Raw genomic sequence first — 22,816 nt, 5'->3', positions numbered from 1 at the left:
CGTCAAACTCCCAACTTCACTTCAGCTGTATCATTAACGCAACAAGACAATATTCCGATGCAACAGACAGGTTCCTCAGCTTTGAAAAGCTGGTACAATTTTTCAGTTGAGTGAATCGTTCTATAGTGTGATCAATATCATTGAAGCGACTCAGCAAATCTCCGATTGTCGTCAGCGTGCGTGCAACTCGCCTTTACCCAGAGGGAGAGAGAGGGCAGTGCAGTCCCTCTCTCATTCCTTTCTGTCTCTCTGTGCATATTTTTATCCATTACCGACAGCTTACCTCTCAGACTTTCCAAACATGTCCTGATGGACTCCATACAGGGGAGTTAGTCAGTGCAGTGTAATTAAGAGTACCAACAGCTCTATTAGCCTCATCACCGATGCTGCTACTTGCAGCAATACATCAAACACAAACATGACAGTCACTCCCTCCCCGGTCCTCTTTGGTCCATAACAGCCACAGCGCCAGGGGTGGATCATTATTCTCCTAGTAACACCTCATCTAGGTTTATAATGGTGCTGGAATCACGGACCCCGAGAATCTATCACACAAACTTACTCAAGCATCACATATTAGTCAGTGTGGTGTACAGCAATTATTGCACTGGCTTCAAATACCCTGGTTTTAGAAACTTGTTGAGTAAATTATGATGACCTGTTTGCTGAGGGTTGAATGCCAGCTATAACTTAAAGTGCTGTTCTAGAATGTGTGTTTGAAGCAGGAATTCATCTGAAACTTGGAAAGAGTATCAATGTAACCTCACAATATTGGAGAATTTCCATTTACTTTTGGTGTGTTTCGCAAGTCAAAACCTGTAACCAGGGACATGGCTGGCCCAGTTATCTAACACATCACAATTCGCTGTGCAGAGTTACATCCCTTTCACAAGCCCAAAACCTATGATTATGGGTTTGAATCCCAGATCTGTCATGATTTCTAGTTTGTCAGCACCATCGCCATGCAAGATCATTTCACCAAAAGAGAAAATTCCTGAAACCTGCATCTCTTCGGGCTTTTCTCCTACATTAAACTGGCCTGCTGTTCAAAGTGGTATTAAACTAAACACACTCCAAAACAGATACCATGAGGAAAGGAATCGGACATCAGTGTTCGACAAACTATGTCACAGCTCATTTATGTTAATGTTCTCATGTCGTCATATAAATTGGTACTATCAGCATTTCTGTTCTCTAGTATATACTGTAAAAAACATATAACTAAGTCATTTCCTGGCTTGTTTTCAACCAAAGTAACAATTAGATGAGAAATGTTTGGCTAAGAAATGCGAATAATTTTCCAAAGTACATGTTGATTCTGGTATTTTAAGTGACTCCCTCTTTTCCAAACATCTTCATCTCATCTCATCTCAGTTAGTACCGGGTATTCATTTTCAGTATTATCATATGACAGCCAAACTCTGTTAATCTAGATTGTACCTTGAAATAACCCGGATTAGCATATTACAGGATAAAGGAATCACTATGGACATATTCCCAGGGGAATGTATATAGGCATTCTCACTGAACATCATTTCTGGATTAACAAAGGCAAGACTATCAATGTTTCACTGTATATTTCCACCCTAATTTCCAAGTTTCTGATCACCTACTATCCTCTGTGTGTCCAGGGTCAACCTACACTGACACCTGGATCCATTCCATTGGTTCTCGCGATCACAAATTATGTGCCCTTGATTTTCATTAATGTTTTACTGACCAATCAAAAGTTGGGATAAGGAAAGGGGAATGGGAGGTAGATATGAAGATATCCTTTCCATCTAAATGATTTTTTCGGGCCTTCTTTTGTGTGTCAGTCAGTGTTATTATGTTAAATTTCATAATCAATGAGTGAGTGAGTGAGTATGGTTTTATGCCGCTTTTAGCAATATTCCAGCAATATCACGGCGGGGGACACCACAAATGGGCTTCACACATTGTACCTATGTCGGGAATCGAACCCGGGTCTTTGGCGTGACGAGTGAACGCTTTAACCACGAGGCTACCCGACCGCCCCTCATAATCAATGAGATTGGCTGCCATGTTGTTATTATCTCCAACCAACATTGATTTGTAACTGGCATTCTGATTGGTCGAAGACTGAGTAGAGATGGATCCAGGGGTTAGTGTAGGTTTTATTATGGTTCTGTTCTGAGGTACAAAACCTTCCAAATGGCGTGCTTGTTTTCTTGGGGGAATTAGTCAGCAAAGAGCCGGAGTCACCAGAGTCTAATCACAATTTTATTTACAAGAAACATGAACAATTTACAATCTCTTAAAATTTAGCTGAGGGTGCCACAGAGAGTCGGTACAACCCTCTGGGCTGTGGGAGAGAGGTCTGCTTGGTTAGAGCGACAAACCCCTTCTGCTTGACATCTTGCTTCTCTATCTATTTAACTAAACTTTGGAACAATAAAAAGGAATATGATTGGTTGATACACAATGGGGTGTGCATTATGGTTAATGAATGGCTAGACAGAGGGGAATACTCAATCTTGTTAATCTTGTTGGACTGGCACTAATCTTGTTGACATATTTACTGGGTGCTTGTAAAGAGATTATGGTATCACTTATAGACAAGCTTGTATGGGGGGCGAATCCTTAATGAGTCTAAATTGAAGTATTTGCTGAATGTTATTCTAATATAGGTGATGACAGATTTACTTAAATAAAATAGTTCAAGGCAGTCTATAAGACTATGTTGATATATCTTTTGTCTTATTGAATATGTCTGGGAGATAGGTTCTTGTTACCTTAGGCTAGCATCTATCTAAAAAGCTATAACTGAAACTAGTAATATTTTGTATCTGCATTTTCCCTTGATTAATATGTATTTCTTGCTGTTTTATAAATACATAACTGTTACACCATGATAACTTATAAAAGCACTTGCTGTGGATCTAATTATTATATGAACGTATATCAACATATCTAAAATTATTATCATGTCAACATTATTACATATATATGCACAACAAAAAACGATTTATAGCCACTTCCTTCCATCCCACCTGAACAATATCCACACTCCAGCCCATCACTGACCTTGACCTTCAACACCATTCAATCAAAAGCACCCCTCCTGACATGCAGCGACCATATATTTGGCAGAATAAAGTGAGATGGCGGCAAATTCGGACAATGAAGACATGAGCAATGATGTTGGGTACTTTTCTTCATTATCGGTAGCAAAGCATGTCTTTGAATACAATCAGATTCTTCCTCTGTAGGGTTAAAAACTTGTTCCTGTGACATGATGCACTGGGCTATTTCATGAACGGCCACTCCAAGACAATATTTCCTGTATCTGTCTGTCACATAACTGCTTCTGTCTTCTTCTCCAACCATGTCCCTATTAGTTAAATATTCATGAAGTTTTACTGGCAATGTTATTCAGAAATTATGTCATTCATTGCCGGGGGCGGTCGGGTAGCCTAGTGGTTAAAGCGTTCGCTCGTCACGCCGAAGACCCGGGTTCGATTCCCGACATGGGTACAATGTGTGAAGCCCATTTGTGGTGTCCCCCGCCGTGATATTGCTGGAATATTGCTAAAAGCGGCGTAAAACCATACTCACTCACTCACTCATTCATTGCCGACCTTGCCTCCATGGTTTATTTATAATAATTTCCAAAAAATAAATGGGAATTATGGGTAATTTAATTTGGGACTTATGGGTAACTGAATAGAGAGTACATGCATTTTAGTTTCTTTAAACAATTGTTTAGAACATGTCATATTTGGTCTTCTAGTTTGCAAAATTAAATTGTTTGTTGTTCATTTTTATTTAAACTGGCTAAGAACGAGATAGACGTATTGAGGACTGCTTATGAACGAACTAGCATCGTATTTTACGACAAACTACGCATTCTACCATGATCACAGCCCGTTCTAGTATTTTGTCCAGAACGGGGGTAGAACAGAATAGAACTACTTTGGTGTGATGGTAGCATTAGGTCGGTTCACCACAAGTTTGACTTAGTTCTGGCCTGAATAGACTACTGCACTCATTTACTGTTTATCAAATTCAGTATGTAAGGTTTTTGTTTGTTTTTGGTTTCTTGTTTAACCCCGCACTCAGCAATATTCCAGCTATATGACAGCGGTCTGTAAATAATCGGACCAGACAATCCAGTGATTGACATCATCAGCATCGATCCATGCAATTGGGATAGATGACATGCATCAACCAAGTCAGTGAGTCTGACCACCCGATCCCGTTACTCGCCTTTTACGACAAGCATAGTCACTTTTTACGCCAAAGCATGGATTGCTGAAGACCTAATCTAATCCGGATCTACACAGGTCTTAGTATATGTAAGGGAGGTAATTGCATAGCTGTCAAAAACATGAGGTTAGATGTAAAACAGGAAATGAATTGAAATCAATATAGTTTATATTGTTTGAAACATACCTGTCTTCACTAAACATGTAATGAAAAGGAGTTAGTTGTAAATTTGATATGATGAATAAAGAGTAAATTTGCAGCCATGTTCATGTTTTGCATTAAAGTTTTCTTGAATATACTTTGAAAACATGTTTAGGCTATTTGATTTTGTTTAACATTATTTACCTTGTTTTAATAAATCTCAATTTATGTATTTGAGCAATCTCATTAAAATCAGATCTTAGTTCTCGCTACCACTAAACAAAGATCTGAGGACATCCCATTACGGGTCACATCAGACCGACCTTGTGCCAACTTTGACCGACCAATGGAATGACCAATCATAAAGCAGCTTTCTTGTGCTTTACGGCACAAATTTCAAATGGGCGACTACACTTCGAAGCATATTTTGACAAATTCTCGATTACAAATTTGAAACCTGAACAAAACAACATTCTGGAATGACTAATAGATGGTCTAGATTGTAAGGATTCAGTCGTTAGACCTGTAACTTGCATTCGGAATACCCCATGTTAAAGTTTTCGAGATTGCATGATTAGAAATCACATTCTGACTGTCACTTTCATAATCTGGTAAGCGACGCATTGATTGGTCGGATGAAATGTCGTTCTGACGTGACCCCTTATGGGATGTCTTCAGATCTTTGTTTAGCGGTAGCGAGAACTAAGATCTGATTTTAATGAGATTGTGTATTTGAGCAACTTTAACATGACTTATTGGTTGCTTTGGTGTCTATCCAGCCTGTTCATGGACTACACAATGTAATAAACAATATGCTTGGGTATCTTCATATCCTGATCAAGTCATATTCTGTCTACACACTTACATGTTTCATATTAAATTATTGAATCTACCCTTATCATTGACTTATGCCACTGAAGTGACATCTTGCAAGGCTCCTGACAAATCCTTTTGGGGAATGACCCTTTTCCCCAAACTGCAATCTTAACATACTGTGTTACATAACATTGAATGACATACTTTAGGATTTCTTTTCTTTTCCTTATGAAGTTATATATGATTTAGACATGATGCTCTGTTGCTCACCTTTTTGGATTTGCACAGCTATAGAAGAAATACTAGATAATGGGGGGTGGTCGGCTCAATTCAGTAAAGTGGAAAATTGTCGTTTTCAATATGACTGTATTTATATTAATTGGAATTGAGTTAACAACTTTTAGAGATGCCAGCGCTGGAATAACTAATCCCTGCAGTGTGTGTGCAGTAAGATAGGTCTTGTGGTTTTAGAAAGGATTTGTGTCAAAGTTTACAACACAAAGGGTATTGGTGCTATTGCCTGTTGGCTTTCTAACACAATCATCATCTAGCTGATTTCAAAATATAATTGTAATCGATCCTCAACAATCTTGATAATGAGCAATACAAGTCCTGGCTAATTTCCACCTGTCCAAATATCAAAATACTAATTGCTGGATAAGAAAAACATTTAACACATTATAACATCTTTATATCATTGATGATTTTCTTTGCTTCTGCAAAAATTTAGAAAAATTTAGAATATTACCATCGTGAAGGAATGATTGAAGTCCCTTGCTTAAGGCTCGGGATTACCACCATTCATTCACTCAGGACATATATGTAATCCCACGAAGCTTGTTGGTAATTCTCTAAGTGGGGGCACGGGTGGCCCGGTCGTCTAAGGCGCCGCGATTTGCTGTGCAGAGTTGCATCCTTTGGGCATGCCAGAAACCTATGATTGTGGGTTTGAATCCTGGTTCGGCCCGATTATGTTTCAAGGTTTGTCATCACCATACCCGTGCTCGTAAACGTCTGAAACCTGCATCACTTCGGCGTTTCCTCCCACATTAAGCTGACATGCAATGATATAACTGGAATAATGTTAAAAGCGGCATTAAAACCAAATCACTCACTATTCTCTAAGTATTAGATATCATCACTATTTGTATGCATTCTCATTATACTCTCAAAACCAGCTGGTAATACAGGAGAAACAACCTGGGACGATGCTAGCCATTGACAAGTAACCTTCTTATTCAGAGCTGGAGAACTCTAATGGACCAATCAGAATGCCAGTTACAAATCAATGTTGGTTGGCGATAATAACAACATGGCAGCCAGACTCATTGATTATGAGGGGCGGTCGGGTAGCCTCGTGGTTAAAGCGTTCGCTCGTCATGCCGAAGACCTGGGTTCGATTCCCGAAATGGGTACAATGTGTGAAGCCCATTTCTGGCATCCCCCGCCGTGATATTGCTGGAATATTGCTAAAGGTGGTGTAAAACCATACTCACTCACTCACTCAAAGTATGAGGGACAATAAATTTGGGACAGAAAACAAAAAAGTGGACAATAGAGAGCTTGAGAGTTTGTACATTTCTGTATCTAACTGTGACGTCATATCTTTTGCATCAAAGAAGCAGTGTGATGTCATAATGGTGATGTGCGTTGTGGAACTAAAGAGCCCTGCTATATTTACTTTAGGGGTGCCTAATTCACATTACCTTATGAAGTAGCTATGTTACACACTTCCAATGCCTGTAATATTTAAGAAATAAATGATGAGTTGGAGTTGTTTATTGTACAATAAAACATTGCAGGGAGAATAAAGCATGAGGTGCACAGCCCAGAGTGGTTTATTCTCCAAGCAGTGTTTTAATGTACGATAAACAACTGCCACTCATCATCATTTTCTTATATGAGATGTCAATATTATGTACAGCCTCTTTAAGGATGTTACAAAAATGGACAAACTTTTAAAATGTCTATGACACTGTACAACCCCCTGTACACATCCATGTACACATCCTTGCACACACATCCCTGTACACATCCTGGTACACATCCTGGTACACATCGTTCCACACATCCTCGTACACATCCTTGAACACATCCTTGCACACATCATTGTACACATCCTTGTACACGTCCTTGCACACATCGCTGCACACATCCTTGTACACATCCTTGCACATCCCTGTACACATCCTTGAACACATCTTGTACACATCCTTGTACACATCCATGTACACATCCTTGCACACATCCCTGTACACATCCTTGCACACATCCTTGTACATATCTTAGACACATCCATGTACACAAATCTGCACACATCCCTGTACACATCCTTGTACACATCCTTGCACACATCCCTGCACACATCCTTGTACACATCCTTGTACACATCTTGCACACATCCTTGCACACATCCTTGTACACATCTTGCACACACCCTTATACACATCCCTGTACACATCCTTGTACACATCCCTGTACACATCCTTGCACACATCCCTGTACACATCCTTGAACACATCCTTGTACATATCTTAGACACATCCATGTACACAAATCTGCACATATCCTTGTACACATCCTTGTACACATCCTTGCACACATCCCTGCACACATCCTTGTACACATCTTGCACACATCCTTGCACACATCCTTGCACACATCTTGCACACACCCTTATACACATCCCTGTACACATCCTTGTACACATCCCTGTACACATCCTTGCACACATCCCTGTACACGTACACATCCCTGTACACATCCTTGCACACATCCTTGTACACATTCCTGTACACATCCTTGCACACACCCTTATACACATCCCTGTACACATCCTTGTACACATTCCTGTACACATCCTTGCACACATCCCTGTACACATCCTTGCACACATCCCTGTACACATCCTTGTACACATCCTTGCACACATCCTTGTACACACCGTTGCACACATCCCTGTACACATCCTTGTACACATCTTGCACACACCCTTATACACATCCTTGTACACATCCCTGTACACATCCTTGCACACATCCCTGTACACATCCTTGTACACATCCCTGCATACATCCCTGTACACATCTTGCACACATCCCTGTACACATCCCTGTACACATCCCTGTACACATCTTGCATACACCCTTATACACATCCCTGTACACATCCTTGTACACATCATCATACACATCCTTGAACACATCCCTGCACAAATCCCTGCACACATCCTTGCACACATCCATGTACACATCCTTGCACACATCCTTGTACACATCCTTGTAACATCCTTGCACACATCCTTGCACACATCGTACCACACATCCCTGTACACATCCTTGTACACATCCCTGCACACATCCTTGTACACATCCTTATACACATCCTTGCACACATCCCTGTACACATCCCTGCACACATCCCTGCACACATCGTACCACACATCCCTGCACACATCCTTGTACACATCCTTGCACACATCCCTGCACACATCGTACCACACATCCCTGTACACATCCCTGTACACATCCTTGTACACATCCTTGTACACATCCTTGCACACATCCTTGCACACATCCCTGCACACATCGTACCACACATCCTTGCACACATCCTTGTACACATCCTTGCACACATCCCTGCACACATCCTTGCACACATCCATGCACATGTCCTTGCACACATCCTTGCACATCCCTGGACACATCCTTGAACACATCTTGTACACATCCTTGCACACACATCCCTGTACACAAATCTGCACACATCCCTGTACACATCCTTGTACACATCCTTGTACACATCCCTGCACACATCCTTGTACACATCCTTGTACACATCTTGCACACATCCCTGCACACATCCTTGTACACATCTTGCACACACCCTTATACACATCCCTGTACACATCCCTGCACACATCCCTGTACACATCCTTGCACACATCCCTGTACACATCCTTGCACACATCCATGCACACATCCTTGTACACATCATCGTACACATCCTTGAACACATCCCTGCACAAATCCCTGCACACATCCTTGCACACATCCATGTACACATCCTTGCACACATCCTTGTAACATCCTTGTACACATCCTTGCACATCCCTGCACACATCCCTGTACGCATTCCTGCACACATCCCTGCACACATCGTACCACACATTCCTGCACATATCATACCACACATCCCTGCACACATCCTTGTACACATCCTTGCACACATCCCTGCACACATCGTACCACACATCACTGTACACATCCCTGTACACATCCTTGTACACATCCTTGCACACATCCCTGTACACATCCCTGCACACATCGTACCACACATCCCTGCACACATCCTTGCACACATCCTTGTACACATCCTCGTACACATCCTCGCACACATCCCTGCACACATCCTTGCACACATCCATGCACACATCCTTGTACACATCCATGCACACATCCTTGCACACATCTTTGCACACATCCATGCACACATCCATGCACACATCCTTGCACACATCCTTGTACACATCCTTGCACACATCCATGCACACATCCTTGTACACATCCATGCACACATCCTTGCACACATCCATGCACACATCCCTGTACACATCCTTGCACACATCCATGCACACATCCTTGTACACATCCATGCACACATCCCTGCACACATCCTTGCACACATCCCTGCACACATCTTTGTACACATCCTTGCACACATCCATGTACACATCTTTGTACACATCCTTGCACACATCCCGTCTGGCAATGAAAACCATTTTAGCTTACATTTGACAAGAACAGAACAAAATATTTTGTTATGGGAGGTTCAATAAGAATATTAGAACAGCCTACATTTATGCAGTGGGTCATGAGCCACATTTTAACAAGCCTTGGATGACCATTGCATGTACCAAGTCTGTATATAAATAGACTCTCATCATGAGAATAAGGTAATATCTTGTTCAAGAAAAATAACAAGGAAAAAGCATTTTAGGACAGTTAACCTAGCACCCCTGTCCCCCATTATCCTGTCCCTTCCGATTGTCCCCTGCCCCTCTTCCATACATCCCTACCCCACTCCTTCACTGCCCTCCTCCCATTCCTCACTATCCCCACCCAGTTTCTCCTGCCCCAACAATTCCTCCTTCTGATTTCTTTCCTGACCCCTCAAGTTCTCCCTTCCCATCCCATTCTCTCCTGCCACCTCCCATATACATCCCTACCCCACTCATTCTCCTCTCCCCCTCCCATACATCCATTACCCCATGCATTCTCCCCTTGCCCTTCTACTCCCCCCCCCCCCCCCCCCAACACACACAGACACCCCCCTTCCTATTTCCTCCCGTTGCTCCCCTCCCATGTGCATCACCACCCCCTGCACATTGTACAGCTACCTCTGGATCTCAAACCATAACAAGGCCATCATATTGATGTGGTAGCCCTACACAGAATTGACATACCCCTGGATTTATTACTTTTAGTTCAACATTTATCGTGTTCCTTAACCATGTTGCCTGCCAACAGGCATGTAGAACTAAGAGCATGTGGCCATGATATCAGGTCAGCCATAGCTTTGATGAACTATCACCGCTCTCTGCAGTTCCCTGACATATTGATGTCGCACTAACACAAAGATATGTTGCCTCTCCTCATCTGATGAAAAGTCAATCCCATGTGTAGCACATCCTCTTAGCATCATCGCCTGGAGACATATTTTCATTCTGATAGGATAACTAAAAATGTTCCTGTTTTCCTGAATTTTTGCCAATATTAAGCCACAGTTGACTGTCCTTTATATAACCCGCAAGGTAAACAGCATCGGAAGAACTTAGACCAAAACTGATAATCTTGGTGCTACTGTACTGTAGCTTGTATGAGTGCATGATTCATGGTGTATCATATTTCAGATGAATTTATCTTTTAGACACCAACCAAGTAGAAAGATGGCAGTTATATTGATCCAAGGTACATTGTAATAGACACTTAGACATATCCAGCTCTATCCTGCTCTACCATATCTTAGTCCATGACCGTCGTACATGTTGTGTATTATGTTGTGTATTAATACAGTATTACCAAGATGTCTTCATACATCAATGTTGAAGCATAGCCACTTGGTTTGTTTGTTGTTTAACGCCACACTCAGCAATATTTCAGCAATGTGACGGCAGTCTGTAAATAATCAAGTCTGGACCAGACAATCCAGCCATTGACATCATGAGCATCGATCCACGCAATTGGGATACGTTGACATGTATCAACCAAGTCAGCGAGACTGACCACCTGATCCTGTTAGTCGCCTCTTACAACAAGTATAGTTGCCATTTAAGGCAAGCATGGGTTGCTGAAGACCTAGTCTACCCGGGAAATTCATGGGTACATAGCCACTAAGACAGTCCTAGTGATGCTGCTGTGGTTTGCCTGTATTTAAGCACAGATGCTAAAACAGTCATAGTGATGCTCCTGTGATTGATATCATGACCATTGATCCATACATGGGATTCGATGACATGCACCCATCAAGTCAGCAATCCTGAATACCCTATTCCATAAGTCGCCACAAAGCAGTCATCACTAAATATAGAGTTAATCACGGTAGAAAAGGTCGCTCAGTGGCATTTCACTGGTATGAAAGATGAACCCTCATCTGGTGTCTCTGTTTCTTTATACAAGAAATCTTCAAGCATAATACTCATAACAAATCATATATGTCAACATACACAGTAGCCTTCACTTTGTCTTGTATGAAACACACAGCATTCACATTTGTCAGAAAAACTGCTTACTTCATCATATTATCATTTTTATATCCAAATCCAGAAGCTACTTTCTAAAGCATCCTTCATTGAAACACAGGCTTCCTTAACTGAAGCACTCGCATCCCTCATTGAAACACAGGCTTCCTCAACTGAAGCATTCTCGTCCTTCATTGAAGCACTGGCATTTTCATGGCAACATTATGGCTTTGCTGTCAAATTTTCATGAAACAAACAGCACTTTGTCCTTATTTCATAATGGATGGGTTGTTGCTCAGTTTCAGAAAAACATTGTTCCATCAAGGTCAACGGACTTGACAGAAGACGTGACGAGGAGGGCCGAAAGCCTCAAGCCCTTTCATTACCATGTTTGTAATAACATTATTCACTTAAAAGGCTCAACCGTTGCGAAATTGTTAAATATGAATTAGACTTTGGTGCAAGATAACTTGGCTGAAGAAGATCACAAGTGACAAGGGACTGATGGGTAAAATGGCTGGGATGAAAGCAGAGGAATATTAATAAAAGAGTGCGATCCTCTCAGGCTTCGTCAGATCAATTAACCAACCTTTCATTTACCACGCTTCTATTTTAATAGCATTCTTTATGAAATTCTTGGAAGAGAAACAAACCAGAAGCACACAACAGTAAAACTCTTATTATCCGGAAGAACCTAATGCAGCTGATACGAATAACTCTTGACAACATCAAAGCTGAAAAGACAGCTATCTTTTTGCTTAGTCGTCAGAAATGTGAATCATGCATTCAGCACAAGAAATGCAATGACAGACGTAATTGTTCAACAATTACAAATCAATCACTGATAACAGTGAGCATGTCACTTACAACACCTTATCATGGAAAGCCACATGTTCAACCAGGAGTGAAAGATTTTGAGAAATGGGCGCAATCTCTTAGGAATGTTTTTGGTGTAATTAGGATTACAGAGAGGGGTGGTGACAGCTCTGGCTTGTCGTCCGTCTAGAAACTTAGATCTGACCGAAAACGAGTTAGATCAAAAACATCTGAAAGTCTTGATCAATCATTTTAGCATTTCTTTTCAGATTTATGGATCAAATAGTTATTGTTAGTCCTAGTTTGCCTAACTCTCTCTGACAGATTTATCAGTTGACAAGAATGGAGAAAGGTCAGCATGTCATAAAGTTTAAAACATCTGACAACTCTCATTTCTGATCAACATGGTATGTGTAACGGTGCACATGGAATCTCCTCTGGTGCCAGTTTGATAGATTCCCTGAACTTCTCCATTGTGACGACTCTCCCTCAGTGGTATATGACTTCATGAAGTACCCAGTTCTAGAGTGAGTGAGAATGGTTTTATGCTGCTTTTAGCAATATTCAAGCAAAATCACGGCTTGGGACATCAGAAATGGCCTTCACTCATTGTACCCATGTGGGGAATTGAAACCAGTTCTAGATTGCAGGGTGGGTGGGTTAGCCACATGTTCTTCACTCCAATGACTTGGGCTCAATTCCCACCATGTACTCATGGGTACAAGTTTCATAGACATGGGGATAACAGGTGAGAATATAGGTCCCAGCAACCGATGCTTGTCGTTAAAGGCAACTACATGGCTACTGTATGGCCAGGATTGGTGACTTGGTTGATGCATGTCATCTATCCAAATTGATCAATGCTCATGATATCAATCACTGGATTGTCTGGTCCAGAGTTGATTATTTACAGACCTCTGTTATATAGCTGAAATATTGCTGAGTGTCATTAGACAACAAAGTGTGAAGCCAATTTCTATTGTCCCAGCATGGTGCAGCTAAAATATTGCCAAAAGTGGCATATAACCCTCCTTACTTACTCTATTACAGAATGCTATTGTCTCCACATCAATCTCAGATGTGGATCAAGTCACAATGGCTGTTAAATATGGATCATATGGATCATGGACCACTGTTATCCCAGTTCCAAGCAAATACACCATGCAAGCCAGTGGGCAATATCTGTAATTAATCCTTTCTCAACATTACAAGAATACTGTTACCCCTCCCCTTCTCATTTGCCTCAGGGGACACGGATGGCCCAGTCATCAAAGGCGCCGATATTCGCTGTGCAGAGTTGCGTACCTTGGGCACGCCAGAAACCTATGATTGTGGGTTCGAATCCCGGTTCGCCCCAATTTTGTTTCTAGGTTTGTCAGCACCATACCTGTGCTCATGGGTTTCACCGAAGTGGTAAACGTCTTAGACCTTCATCACTTCGGGCTTCCCTCCCACATTTAAGCTGACATGCCGTGATATAACTGGAATAATGTTAAAAGCGGCGTTAAACCCAACTCACTCACTCACATTCATTTGCCTCAAAACTAACCTACACACACAGACCCCTATGCTCTTGCAGCTATCACTACAGACTACAGACTACATTTTAGTTCAATACTTTAGCACTGATTGCCCCACTAATCACACCTACAGCAATATCTGAATGAAGAAGAGATGGGCATTACCATTGAGCTGCAAGACAACCGCTACAATGGAGGCTAAAGCTGAAACATTTGTCTAACAATCTGGAATAAGCTGCTATAAAAGTGTATTAGCAGTTATAACTAAGCACCCTAAATTCTAGACAGTTATATTATAATTGCCCTTTTGGCTTGTGACTTGGTGAAACCACCTGAGGTTGTAATGTAGGTTAGGGTAGCTAAGATGCTTAACTGCTTGAAATCCAATTCTGTCATTCCCTGCAACACCAACATCTCTTATCCATGTCCTAATACCAATTATGAAATAGACCTAGTGAGAGGAAGGCTATCAGTTGTCAAACTAACAGAAACCCTGTCCGTGATCATAGCAACTCACAGAAACCCTGTCCGTGATCACAGCAACTCACAGAAACCCTGTCTGTGATCACAGCAACTCACAGAAACCCTGTCTGTGTTTGTAACTTATAAAAACCCTGTCTGTGATCATAGCAATTTACAGAGACCCTGTCTGTGATCATAGCAACTTACAGAAACCCTGTCTGTGATCATAGCAACTTACAGAAACCCTGTCTGTGATCACAGCAACTTACAGAAACCCTTTCCATGATCATAGTAACTTACAGAAACCCTATCCGTGTTCATAGCAGCTTACAGAAACCCTGTCCGTGATAGCAACTTACAGAAACCCTGTCCGTGATCATAGCAACTTACAGAAACCATGTCTGTGATCATAGCAACTCACAGAAACCCTGTCCGTGATCACAGCAACTCACAGAAACCCTGTCTGTGATCACAGCAACTCACAGAAACCCTGTCTGTGTTTGTAACTTATAAAAACCCTGTCTGTGATCATAGCAATTTACAGAGACCCTGTCTGTGATCATAGCAACTTACAGAAACCCTGTCTGTGATCATAGCAACTTACAGAAACCCTGTCTGTGATCACAGCAACTTACAGAAACCCTTTCCATGATCATAGCAACTCACAGAAACCCTGTCCGTGATCACAGCAACTCACAGAAACCCTGTCTGTGATCATAGCAATTTACAGAGACCCTGTCTGTGATCATAGCAACTTACAGAAACCCTGTCTGTGATTACAGCAACTGACAGAAACCCTGTCTGTGATTACAGCAACTGACAGAAACCCTGTCTGTGATCATAGCAACTTACAGAAACCCTTTCCTAATCATAGCAACTTACAGAAACCCTATCCGTGTTCATAGCAACTTACAGAAACCCTGTCCGTGATCATAGCAACTTACAGAAACCATGTCCGTGATCATAGCAACTTACAGAAACCCTGTCCGTGATCATAGCAACTTACAGAAAACCTTTTCGGTGATCATAGCAACTTACAGAAAACCTTGTCGGTGATCATAGCAACTTACAGAAACCCTATCCGTGTTCATAGCAACTTACACAAACACTGTCTGTGATCTCAGCAACTTACAAAAACCCTGCCTGTGATTACAGCAACTAACAGAAACCTTGTCTGTGATCACAACTTACAGAAACCCTGTCTATGATTATAGCAACTTACATAAACCCTGTCTGTGATCACAACTGACAGAAACCCTGTCTGTGATCACAACTTGAGGGAAACCCTGTCTGTGATTACAGCAACTGACAGAAACCCTGTCTATGATCTCACAGAAACCCTGTCTGTGTTTGTAACTTACAAAAACCCTGTCTGTGTTTGTAACTTACAAAAACCCAGTCCGTGATCATAGCAACTTACAGAAACCCTGTCCGTGATCATAGCAACTTACAGAAACCCTGTTTGTGATCATAGCAATTTACAGAAAACCTTGTCGGTGATCATAGCAACTTACAGAAACCCTATCCGTGTTCATAGCAACTTACACAAACACTGTCTGTGATCTCAGCAACTTACAAAAACCCTGCCTGTGATTACAGCAACTAACAGAAACCTTGTCTGTGATTACAACTTACAGAAACCCTGTCTATGATTATAGCAACTTACATAAACCCTGTCTGTGATCACAACTTACAGAAACCCTGTCTGTGATCACAACTTGAGGGAAACCCTGTCTGTGATTACAGCAACTGACAGAAACCCTGTCTATGATCTCAGCAACTTACAAAAACCCTGCCTGTGATCACAACTTACAAAAACCCTGCCTGTAATCACAACTTGAAGGAAACCCTGTCTGTGATCTCAGCAACTGACAAAAACCCTGCCTGTGATTACAACTTCGGAACCCTGTCTATGATTACAGCAACTAAAAGAAACCTTGTCTGTGATCACAACTTACAGAAACCCTGTCTGTGATCACAACTAACAGAAACCTTGTCTGTGATCACAACTTACAGAAACCCTGTCTGTGATCACAGCAACTTACAGAAACCCTTTCCATGATCATAGCAACTCACAGAAACCCTGTCCGTGATCACAGCAACTCACAGAAACCCTGTCTGTGATCATAGCAATTTACAGAGACCCTGTCTGTGATCATAGCAACTTACAGAAACCCTGTCTGTGATTACAGCAACTGACAGAAACCCTGTCTGTGATTACAGCAACTGACAGAAACCCTGTCTGTGATCATAGCAACTTACAGAAACCCTTTCCTAATCATAGCAACTTACAGAAACCCTATCCGTGTTCATAGCAACTTACAGAAACCCTGTCCGTGATCATAGCAACTTACAGAAACCATGTCCGTGATCATAGCAACTTACAGAAACCCTGTCCGTGATCATAGCAACTTACAGAAAACCTTTTCGGTGATCATAGCAACTTACAGAAAACCTTGTCGGTGATCATAGCAACTTACAGAAACCCTATCCGTGTTCATAGCAACTTACACAAACACTGTCTGTGATCTCAGCAACTTACAAAAACCCTGCCTGTGATTACAGCAACTAACAGAAACCTTGTCTGTGATCACAACTTACAGAAACCCTGTCTATGATTATAGCAACTTACATAAACCCTGTCTGTGATCACAACTGACAGAAACCCTGTCTGTGATCACAACTTGAGGGAAACCCTGTCTGTGATTACAGCAACTGACAGAAACCCTGTCTATGATCTCACAGAAACCCTGTCTGTGTTTGTAACTTACAAAAACCCTGTCTGTGTTTGTAACTTACAAAAACCCAGTCCGTGATCATAGCAACTTACAGAAACCCTGTCCGTGATCATAGCAACTTACAGAAACCCTGTTTGTGATCATAGCAATTTACAGAAAACCTTGTCGGTGATCATAGCAACTTACAGAAACCCTATCCGTGTTCATAGCAACTTACACAAACACTGTCTGTGATCTCAGCAACTTACAAAAACCCTGCCTGTGATTACAGCAACTAACAGAAACCTTGTCTGTGATTACAACTTACAGAAACCCTGTCTATGATTATAGCAACTTACATAAACCCTGTCTGTGATCACAACTTACAGAAACCCTGTCTGTGATCACAACTTGAGGGAAACCCTGTCTGTGATTACAGCAACTGACAGAAACCCTGTCTATGATCTCAGCAACTTACAAAAACCCTGCCTGTGATCACAACTTACAAAAACCCTGCCTGTAATCACAACTTGAAGGAAACCCTGTCTGTGATCTCAGCAACTGACAAAAACCCTGCCTGTGATTACAACTTCGGAACCCTGTCTATGATTACAGCAACTAAAAGAAACCTTGTCTGTGATCACAACTTACAGAAACCCTGTCTGTGATCACAACTAACAGAAACCTTGTCTGTGATCACAACTTACAGAAACCCTGTCTATGATTATAGCAACTTACATAAACCCTGTCTGTGATCACAACTTACAGAAACCCTGTCTGTGATCACAACTTGAGGGAAACCCTGTCTGTGATCTCAGCAACTCACAGAAACCCTGTCTGTGATCTCAGCAACTGACAAAAACCCTGCCTGTGATTACAACTTCGGAACCCTGTCTATGATTACAGCAACTAAAAGAAACCCTGTCTGTGATCACAACTTACAGAAACCCTGCCTGTGATCACAACTTGAGAGAAACCCTGTCTATGATCACAGCAACTGACAATAACCCTGTCTGTGATTACAGCAACTCACAGAAACCCTGTCTATGATTACAGCAACTGACAGAAACCATGTCTGTGATCACAGCAACCTACAGAAACACTGTCTGTGATCACAGCTTGAGAGAAACCCTGTCTGTGATCACAGCAACTGACAGAAACCATGTCGGTGATCACAGCAACTGACAGAAACCCTGTTTGTGATCACAACTTACAGAAACCCTGTCTGTGATCACAGCAACTAACAGAAACCATGTCTGTGATCACAGCAACTCACAGAAACACTGTCTGTGATCATAGCAACTTACAGAAACCCTGTCTGTGATCACAACTGACAGAAACCCTGTCTGTGATCATAGCAACTTACAGAAACCCTGTCTGTGATCATAGCAACTTACAGAAACCCTTTCCTAATCATAGCAACTTACAGAAACCCTATCCGTGTTCATAGCAACTTACAGAAACCCTGTCCGTGATCATAGCAACTTACAGAAACCATGTCCGTGATCATAGCAACTTACAGAAACCCTGTCCGTGATCATAGCAACTTACAGAAAACCTTTTCGGTGATCATAGCAACTTACAGAAAACCTTGTCGGTGATCATAGCAACTTACAGAAACCCTATCCGTGTTCATAGCAACTTACACAAACACTGTCTGTGATCTCAGCAACTTACAAAAACCCTGCCTGTGATTACAGCAACTAACAGAAACCTTGTCTGTGATCACAACTTACAGAAACCCTGTCTATGATTATAGCAACTTACATAAACCCTGTCTGTGATCACAACTTACAGAAACCCTGTCTGTGATCACAACTTGAGGGAAACCCTGTCTGTGATCACAGCAACTGACAGAAACCCTGTCAGTGATCTCAGCAACTGACAAAAACCCTGCCTGTGATTACAACTTCAGAAACCCTGTCTATGATTACAGCAACTAACAGAAACCTTGTCTGTGATCACAACTTACAGAAACCCTGTCTATGATTATAGCAACTGACAGAAACCCTGTCTGTGATCACAGCAACTGACAGAAACCCTGTCTGTGATCACAGCAACTGACAGAAACCCTGTCTGTGAGCACAACTTACAGAAACACTGCCCATGACAACCACAGCAAATGAACCACAGCAACCCAAACTAGCTACAGCAGTAAACACAAAGCTTGTTTCCTTTACAATGAGTGTGCTCTTTATAAACCACTTCACAAACAGATAGATGTACAAAGATGAAAATGAATACTTATGCATCACATGATCTGTATGACAGAGCCCAGCACTGACTCTATGGCCTGAAACATTCTGAAGCATGCAGAATCGGTACATACAGATATATAAATGAGATTTTAATTCATCTAAATGGCACCAGTTCCAGTCAGTAAATCTGCATACATCTTCATCCTAATTTATATTGCTTATAAAGAGTTTAGTTTTTGTATATTTGTGTAGGCATTGGTTTAGCAACAGTGTTTCAGGAGTGCTTCAGGGGCGTTTCAGGAGTGCTTCAGGAGTGCTTCAGGAGCATTTCAGGAGTGTTTCAGGAGTGCTTCAGGGGCGTTTCAGGAGTGCTTCAGGAGCACTTCAGGAGTGCTTCAGGAGCGTTTCAGGAGTGCTTCAGGAGCGTTTCAGGTGAGCTTCAGGAGTGTTTCAGGAGTGCTTTGGGAATGTTTCAGGAGTGATTTAGGAGCATCTCAGGAGTGCTTCAGGAGCATTTCAGGAGTGTTCGAGGAGTGCTTCAGGAGTGCTCCAGGAGCGCTTCAGGAGCACTTCAGGAGTGCTTCAGGAGTGTTTCAGGAGTGCTTCAGGAGTGCTTCAGGTGTGCTTCAGGAGCATTTCAGGAGTGCTTCATGAGTGCTTCAGGAGCGTTACAGGAGTGCTTCAGGAGTGCTTCAGGTGAGCTTCAGGAGCCTTCAGGAGTGCTTCAGGAGTGTTACAGGAGTGCTTCAGGAGCCTTTCAGGAGCACTTCAGGAGTGCTTCAGGAGCATTTCAGGAGCATTTCAGAGCACTTCAGGTATTATTCAGGTGTGATTCAGGAAAGTGTCAGAAGTGCTTCTAGAGTGCTTCCAGAGTGCTTCATAAGTGCTGCAGGAGTGCTTCAAAGTACATCTGGGGTGCTGACATGCAGTGTCAGGAAACAAACACATACATTTTTGTGCAGGTTGTTAGTGGTGGGTGTTCCCAGTAGCTTTGCTGGTTTTCGGTAATCCATTCATGGAATTTTTACAGCTATTTTCCCTTTGAAGCCTAGTGGGGTCTGTTTTGTCACAAATCGAAGCTGGTTGTTCTCTGCTGTTGACATTTTATATTAAATTAACTTCCTTAGATTTCAATAGTCGCATGGAGCTGCATTCAGAACTGGAGTCAGAATTTGAGAGACATGGGAGCATGAATAATAAACCTACAGTGAAAAAACCTACCTGTTTTCCAATTTAGATTTTTGATATGTACCGGGTAGAATGGGTTGTGATAAGAGTCCTAAAGATCAGATTGTTTACTCCAATACAACGCTTACTCTATATAAAGATCATAACAAATAAGTCACATCATGTAAGCCATGAGCAAATTTTGATCAGCCACTCTAAATGAAGGATGTGTGAGTTTTGGAGCCAATCAAGCCTTTTGTAGTATTGCCTACCGAAAGTGCATGTCCATATGGTTATACTGGTCATCTCCAGATTTACTTTAATAGGCTATTCTAGCTGTGGATTATCATAAATTGAGAGTCACAAGTAAAACAGGTGCAAAAATTCCCGAAAGTTTGCAGAATTTTGTGCAGAATTATCAAAACTTGGTTGCAGAATTTACAAAAATTGGCCAAAGGATTAATATTTTGCTAGGACTGATATTCATCCCAAACGATCCGATGTCGCTGTTATCAAACATCCAAGTATGCTTGGATTTGACTACGAACCTTTTCACCTCAGGTTGCATGACTTGTAAACTTGACCAAAGGGGTTAACCTCACCATCAAGGTGAGAAAGTAAAAAAGTCATGTGTGACTCCATACCCTGCTACAGCAGAACGATGCCATACAGATGATAATGTGAGCACGGAAGGAGTACGATGACACACCAAAACAGCCAGACCAAGATGGTGGTCCTGCTTTACAGTCCTACCTCCACTAAGCAGCCATTGCATCATCAGTACATTCCTCCATCACGCGCGATTATATTAAACCGAAATGCAGTGATATCTATTTTTAGTCACGTAATTAAAAATTAGACCCTGTATAACTCAAGGAAGTAAAAAAATATATATACATCGTCAATGCGACATATTAACCAGTCTTGTTACCCAAAGAAGCAAATTCCAGTAGGATTAAAAGGTAAAATAGTGGTGACAATTATATGAATGGATCAAGGAAAATCAGAGATCATGGCACGTGGTCCTGTGCACTGCGCACAGGTCACAAAATCAGATCAAGTAAAGCAACGTCCGTTGCATAGAGTCCTTGGACGGGTGACCACATTTCGGCAGCTTGGCCCTTGAGAGTTTCTAGGGCTTTGGTCCTGCCCCATACTGAAGAACATTAAACACATGTGGTGTCTCCTTAGGCAAGTGACTTTGTTTGAAATGTGCTTCTGTTCACCCAGCAGTGAATGGGTACCCAGTAGGATGAGATGGTAATGTGGTTGTTAACCTTCTAGTGCCTAACAGGCAGCTTGGGTTTTATACTCCCCAGGGAGCTGAGAATGATTCTTGAGTACACACTGATCCAGTGACCAGGGTAATAATAGCGATTTGAGCATGCCCTTGAATGGTGTGGAAATATGCACAATATAAATAGCCTATTATAGATGACACCAGTCCTGCACGACAGGTAGCACGGAGCTACTCTGTGCATGAACTTTGTGCAAACCCTACCATTTCCGGACACTGAAGCAGCAGATACTACAAGGCTAGAGCACACGTTGCACACAAAGTCAGGCGACAAACATTGCCATATGTGCGATCTAAACCTGAGTGCTCATTGGTCATTTCGAACCCAAAATCATAGGTTTCTGGCGTGCCGAAGGGACGCAACTCTGCACAGCGAATCGCTGCGCCTTAGACGACTGGGCCACCCGTGCCCCCTTCCCAAACATGAAACATATACAAATTACAATGTATTGAAAGTGACATGAGAAATAGCATACATTATATAATTGACATTAAAGATAATTATTGTTCTGTAACTTTTTTATTACTCGATTATCTTTCATAACTAGTGACGTTATTATATACCTCCAGCACAACAACATTGCAGTATCATATAGCAAAGCTTCAACATTAATAAAAAGACTCAGACCAAATATCTAAATCGGCAAGAAGATAAAAAAACTATGCACTGATTTCAAAATTTCGAGATTTGTTACAGTCGTAAAATGTGAATTACC

At 41.7% G+C, this 22,816-nt stretch overlaps 2 protein-coding genes across 2 annotated transcripts; one reads left to right on the top strand and one right to left on the bottom strand.

Moving 5' to 3' along the window:
• Positions 1 to 7,151: 7,151 nt before the first annotated feature.
• Positions 7,152 to 10,374, bottom strand: LOC139467575 (uncharacterized). The gene is made up of 4 exons (XM_071249112.1): positions 10,262 to 10,374; positions 8,502 to 9,947; positions 7,859 to 8,142; positions 7,152 to 7,468 (listed from the first exon to the last, which is right to left on the bottom strand). The coding sequence occupies exons 1-4, from the start codon at positions 10,372 to 10,374 to the stop codon at positions 7,152 to 7,154; spliced, it is 2,160 nt and encodes a 719-aa protein (XP_071105213.1).
• Positions 10,375 to 13,474: 3,100 nt separating this feature from the next.
• Positions 13,475 to 20,496, top strand: LOC139467574 (S-antigen protein-like). The gene is made up of 3 exons (XM_071249111.1): positions 13,475 to 13,487; positions 19,889 to 20,068; positions 20,201 to 20,496. The coding sequence occupies exons 1-3, from the start codon at positions 13,475 to 13,477 to the stop codon at positions 20,494 to 20,496; spliced, it is 489 nt and encodes a 162-aa protein (XP_071105212.1).
• Positions 20,497 to 22,816: the final 2,320 nt, after the last annotated feature.

The sequence above is a fragment of the Haliotis cracherodii genome, unplaced genomic scaffold (assembly GCF_022045235.1).
Source record: "Haliotis cracherodii isolate W230 unplaced genomic scaffold, xgHalCrac1.p SCAF_2, whole genome shotgun sequence".
In the NCBI taxonomy this organism is placed as follows: Eukaryota; Metazoa; Mollusca; class Gastropoda; order Lepetellida; family Haliotidae; genus Haliotis; species Haliotis cracherodii.
This window is presented reverse-complemented; position numbering and strand designations above follow the sequence as displayed.

Bases quoted from the DNA above. Each gene is read 5' to 3' on its own strand.
- LOC139467575 (XM_071249112.1), bottom strand. From the start codon at position 10,374: ATGGGAAGGGAGAACTTGAGGGGTCAGGAAAGAAATCAGAAGGAGGAA. The intron at 8,143-8,501 runs GTACGATGTGTG...GGATGTGTACAG, and splicing joins GATGTGTACAGGGATGTGTG to GGATGTGTGCAACGGTGTGT. The intron at 7,469-7,858 runs GTGTGTGCAAGA...GATGTGTCTAAG, and splicing joins GTACAGGGATGTGTATAAGG to ATATGTACAAGGATGTGTGC.
- LOC139467574 (XM_071249111.1), top strand. The intron at 20,069-20,200 runs GTGAGCTTCAGG...GGAGCGCTTCAG, and splicing joins GTGCTTCAGGAGCGTTTCAG to GAGCACTTCAGGAGTGCTTC.